Source organism: Anneissia japonica, unplaced genomic scaffold (genome assembly GCF_011630105.1).
Source record: "Anneissia japonica isolate Jap-2015-1 unplaced genomic scaffold, ASM1163010v1 scaffold287847_len925385_cov155, whole genome shotgun sequence".
NCBI lineage: Eukaryota > Metazoa > Echinodermata > Crinoidea > Comatulida > Comatulidae > Anneissia > Anneissia japonica.
In genome coordinates this window covers 273,148-278,993 of record NW_022731638.1, presented here as the reverse complement: position 1 = coordinate 278,993, position 5,846 = coordinate 273,148, and the positions used below count along the sequence as shown (strand labels likewise).

The following is a 5,846-nucleotide window of genomic DNA, read 5'->3' as shown; positions in this document are numbered from 1 at the left end:
GGGGCGGGGGGGGGGGGGGGGGTGGGGGGGGGGGGGGGGGGGAGGTGGGGCATATGTTATGATGTAATTTTGGACGGTGGGTCTGGAGTTCTCCCGAAAAATTGTTTCCCAAATGCACAGCAATGACATTTCTCAACTTGTGATTATGATGGTGATAATGATATTGATGATAATGGTGATCAAATCAAATCAGATCAAAATAACATTTATTTTCTTAAAACTGAAAATATCAAGGTATATTAATACTGCATAACCAACAAAGCAAAGGCTTGTGGAAGGCATGCCTAAAGAATGTGAAAAGAAAATACATGAATGGATGAATGAATGAATGATGAATGAATGAATGAATAAATAAATAAATGAGTAAATAAATGAATTAAATAAATAATTAAATTAAATGAATGAATGAATAGATGGATGGATGGATGAATGAATAAATATGATGGTGATGATGATGATGATGATGATGATGATGATGATGATGATGATGATGATGATGATGATGATGATGATGATGATGATGACAAACAGTTTGAGAGAGTGACGATAGGAATGCTCTCGAAGTGAATCCATCATGAAGGAGGGAAAGAAAGGTAATGTAGTCTGTGTGCAGGGCGAAGGCTTTGGCAAAAAGCAGATGTTTGGAAACGCACATCCTTGCTGTCTTAGGGGTCTGTTAATGACTGAACTCCTTCCAATTTGAAAATGTAATATTAAAAAAGAATAAATGTCATTTACTAATCTGCGTCACTTCGTAATAAATACGAATGTATAACAATTTCTATTGTGCATTATTTACAAATAACACTAATTCCTGGTTTATCTTGAACTCTTTTTTTTTATTACAAAATATATAATTATTGCCGTTTTGTATACTTATATTCTAAAAAAAAAATAACATATTCTATAAAAACATCATCTAATACGTATTTCTAAATTGCTCAATAGTTTTTTTTAATATCTTTCAAATGTAGTATTTACATACAAACAGTTTAAATAATATGCTTAAATTAGAATTAAAAATACTACAGAAAACATAATCGTATTTTATATTTTATATACATCCAACAGTAGTAATAATATTGATAAAATTATGATACAAATTTATTATTATTTAGACACTCCATATGACTGACTCAAGGTAAATAGGCCTGTAAAACAGGTCTACCCTCTCTCACAATACCGTACCGTAAAACCTCGATAAGAATCCCTTCTTTTGTTTTTAAAGATGGGATTCTTTCCGAGATGGGCTTGTTTTTTAGATTAATTTCGCCAAAATGAATGCTGTAAATATTTTTGCTACTATACAATGGTAAAGAGGAACTGGAGACACTTTTTAACCATAAAATAAGAAATTCCGTGTAATTTTAACAAGAATTTTAACAAGAAAAAAAAAAGAAAAATTTAAAAAATATAATCATAATCAAACCATGGAGGATCAAACGTTCCGACGACAATCTGTTGGACATCTAAATAAATACATAAATTATCAATCTTTTGATATAGCTTATGGCCATAAAATAACAAATGACACGACTTGGAGTAATTTATTAAACGTGTATACATTTGTAATATATTAATTATGTTAACAATTTTTTTTCTTCTAATGAATTTATATTACAACCAAGGCAACCCCTAAAAACACTTTCTCTATTTTTCGGCTTCTTCAAACGGAATGCATGCACAAAAATCCAGTTGATCATACGTAATCTGTACCGTTTTGGTTATAATCGTCCAGTACCGTAATTTAACCATGCTGCAATGAAATAACATTGATACGGCACGCTATCATAATGATAAAAGAACGTCAGTCTGTGTCACATAGTATATGGTATAATAACCCGACTTTACATAAACTATAAACCAAGTGTTTGTTTCTGTTTCTTTGAAATTCGATTACAATGTATAGTAACTGTCTCGAAAAGAAGCCCGTACTATCTAGAATAGAAGCCTATCGGAGCTCGTACTATCTAGAATAGAAACCTATCGGATTATTTTAAGAGATGGACTTCTTTTTGAGATTACTTTTGAAAACTAAAGAGGTGGCGGAAGTTCTTTTAGAGACCCGGGCTTCTTCATGTGATAAAGCCAATATTACTTCTATTCGAGGTTTTACGGATATGATACTCTAACGTCATCGCTGTTTCTTTTCCATTAGTAATATTGACGAAATAACTAAAGAAAAATCTAAATATATGAAGCTACAACTGTTGAATGTAAATTATGAAATAAATAAAATATAAATAAAAGAAAAAAAAACTACGCTAGAGTTTATTTAATTGATTACGAGTTTTGTATGGTCTGCCATGGTTCAGGCCTGCCAACTCCAAACAGGAGTAGTCATTCGTTCCTGTACTACAACCACCACCGTCATCCCTACCTCCGTCGTTTCTGTTCATATACGTTGGACGGGAACTGAGACCCGGGGGCTTTACAACTTCGTTTGGTCCTGCATAAACATGTTCAAGATCTCGATAATCATAATCATAATCATAATCATCAATAACTCGATTGCGTACAAACGCATATTCATCGTTTCCTATATACAGTGACGAATACATACTGCTGTATGTGTTATCACTAATGGAGGCCACAAGCTTCCTGTGTTTGTATTTTGACTGTGCATCTGCTGTCATCCTTGGGCGTTCTGGAGGAGTGTAATATCGTGCAATACCAGGAAAGCTCATCTCATTTTTTGCTTGTGGTAATGTTAGAATTCGGCGTTCAGAAGAAGCAAGCGTTAAAGATGAGCCTGTCGATGAGTAGCTAGCCGTATTGTTTAGGTTGTTATGTTTACGTACAGGTTTGTTGTGCTTTTTAAACCAATATGTTAGGAAGATTGCCGTAAACAGAAATGTTAAAACAAATGTTATAGCGATAGTAATGAATACACCGGCTAGAGAGACGTGTACCATTGAGTAATTCGTGGAACACAGGTCAACATTTTGGTCTCCATCCTGACCAACTACAATTTCATCGGTGTACACAACGTCAGGCAGTGACTGGTCACTTTTTCCACAAGAATTACATTCACAGAGGACATCCACATTAAAGTATTTTTGAGCTTCACCGGCGATGTTTTTAGCACTGCAAATATATTCGCCTGTATGACTCATCTGGGCGGCGTTAATCAACAAATGTCCATTGGAAAGACGTTCAACTTGTGTTGGATTAACTCTTGGAGGGAGAGTCCATAAAATGTTTGGCATTGGCGACCCACTTGCCTCACATTTGATCATTACATTATTTTGCACTTTTGCCAGGATACTTGTTGTTGTAGACGTGATGTTCGGCTTGATGCACTTTAGCCTAAATGTTACAGTCCGAAGGTCCTCCTCTTTCAATAAAGATGGAGTTGCACATCTAACAGGTGAGGTAGTGAGTATACGTCGAGAAGTCATACGCGCACGTAACCAAATGCGCAAATATTCAAGTTGACAGTCACAAATTAGAGGATTGTTTTCCAGTCCAATTGACACTAATGAACGAGCATGTTGTAAAATATTTGGAACTGTCTGCAGTTTGTTATTCCCAAGGTATATGGTCTGTAAACGGACAAGGCCAAGGAATGCGTTTTTGGATATTAAAGATATGTTGTTTGAGAGAAATGAAATGAGCTGCACATTTCCTAAGCCAGTAAGATTATCATCAGAGATGACCTTCAGCTTATTGGCACTGAGGTAAAGATGTACCAATGCTTTCATAGGTTTGAGAGCACCACTTTCAATATGGCTGATACTATTGTGAGCAAGGTCGAGAATCTTTAGCTTTGGTATGCCAGCAAACGCACCAACTGAAACTTTTTCTAATCTATTATGCCGTAAGTATAGTGCTTCCAGACGTTGGAGATAGTTAAATGCTCCCGGTTCGATAGTAGAGATATGATTATTGTTGAGAATCAGTTTTTCAAGATAAGGTAAATGACTAAAAGCATTCCTCGGAATTTTTGTAAGTAGATTGTTCTCAAGAACGAGTTCCCGCGTTTGCGGATGCACTATGGGAATGCACGTAAGCTGTCGCCCAGAACACTTCACGATTCTTTCTTTCTGATTCACCACAGAACAAGTTGGTTTGCACATTGCCGACGTTAGCCCCGAGTTAAAGATAATAATGACCATGGCCAATACCGCTTTTTGTGCCCACATGCTCATTTTCTGCAAAGAAAAAAACTTATTGTTTAACTAATAATAATAATCATTTCTAAAGCACATATTTTTCATTGGTTACAAAACAGTCCTGTGAGTTACCTATTTTTTCTGTAATTTCTCTCTTACCTAGACAAGTAATTCAAACAAACACCAAACATTCCAATCTATTCAACTACACCAGTGCACGGAAGATAGCCGTAAGCCAATGCACCTCAAACTAAAATTCAGACCCTACGATTGGAAACTAAATCGTTTACGAATGTTAATTATCAGTGTGACAAGTAGGCCTAGGCCCATTACAAGAAGGCATATTTTGTGCCTGGATTATAAAGAGATATCCCATTCCTTGTGCTATCACGTCAAAACAGTATTACTTGCGCCGTGCACGTATAGTATCAGAAAAGGTAAAAAATTAACAGGTCATTAAATTTTACCAAATTTGTCTGCAAGAATTGGAAACGCATAATAGGGAATTATGATTGACGAATATATCGGTTTTACACAAAAATATCTATGTCCAGAAGATTTTATATATATTTTTCCGATATGGTTAACATTATACTATACATACGTATTCGTAATATAATCTTCTAGCTATTATCTATAATCCTAAAAAAGATGTAAATTTAAAAGCTTACCTCGGAAGTTTAGGCCTACTGTATTTGTATGACTTACGGAGCGCTGTGAATATTAACTTTATTCATTTACTACATAGACCTGAGTACTAATAAGACTGAAGAAACTCAGACAACCACTCAGCACTATTGAATGGTAGATATGTAGTCTAGACCTTTGGCCAATAAGAATGCATTGTGAAATGACGTTATCCGGTGAGTTTGATATTCAAAAGGAAGTAACATAACGCATAGAACAGTTTCTGTGACCCAATTGTTCTTTGAAATCTGTCGCATGTTTAGGGCTAGATAAAATTTCTTAATCCGTCCTTTAAAGCTTATTTACCATTCAATTGTAAGTACCATTCTCGCATAGTATAAACTTCTCTACTTTTTGATAGTACCGGTACTGTATTTTATATTACGCCGCACCAACAAACGTGATTTTTTTTTCGCTAAGCACCGCGGCGCTTATTCGATATTATTCTATACCCTATGTGTAATGAACACTTTGAGAAACAGGGTTTTATATACAATGTATACAGTGTTCAAATGAACGAATAACACAATGAAGACACAAGCATATATTTATAATATGTTTATTTACGATGATGTGGGCATATGATAGGTAGGATACCGTAAGTAACATGGGAACGGTCATGAAAAGAGTATCATTACGATATTTTTTTAATAAACACCGCTCTCTATTAAACGCCTCACTCGATTAAGGACCACACATTGAAGCCTCCAAAAATATTATAAGCACCGCTGCGCTTATTCGATGATTTGCTTCTTGTGTGTTAATCTTCGATTTTTACTCATGATTACTGGTTATGGCGGGTTTCAAGTTCAGTATAAGTTGCAGTTTCTATAAGTTGTATAAACACAAACGAAAATGAAACGATTACACACGTTGACATTATAGAAACATACAATTTATTCAAGACGAATATTTCTGACACGCCTCTCTCCTTCCTCAGCGCAAGTCGTTGAATGAGAAATCAGAAAACAATGTTGAAATGGCCTATATCAAGGCCTATGCCATTTCACCGCCAACACGACAGTTATTGGGTAATTGTTTACA

General features: G+C 35.2%; 1 protein-coding gene across 1 annotated transcript; it reads right to left on the bottom strand.

Moving 5' to 3' along the window:
• Positions 1-828: 828 nt before the first annotated feature.
• Positions 829-4,891, bottom strand: LOC117115486 (leucine-rich repeat-containing protein 24-like). Its single transcript, XM_033259330.1, has 2 exons — positions 4,787-4,891; positions 829-4,154 (listed from the first exon to the last, which is right to left on the bottom strand). Exon 2 carries the CDS (start codon positions 4,149-4,151, stop codon positions 2,265-2,267), a length of 1,887 nt encoding a protein of 628 aa, XP_033115221.1. The 5' UTR covers positions 4,152-4,154; positions 4,787-4,891; the 3' UTR covers positions 829-2,264.
• Between the last annotated feature and the right edge of the window lie 955 nt (positions 4,892-5,846).

What these genes read in the sequence shown, in the direction of transcription:
- LOC117115486 (XM_033259330.1), bottom strand. Translation starts at nt 4,151, where the DNA reads ATGAGCATGTGGGCACAAAAAGCGGTATTGGCCATGGTCATTATTATC.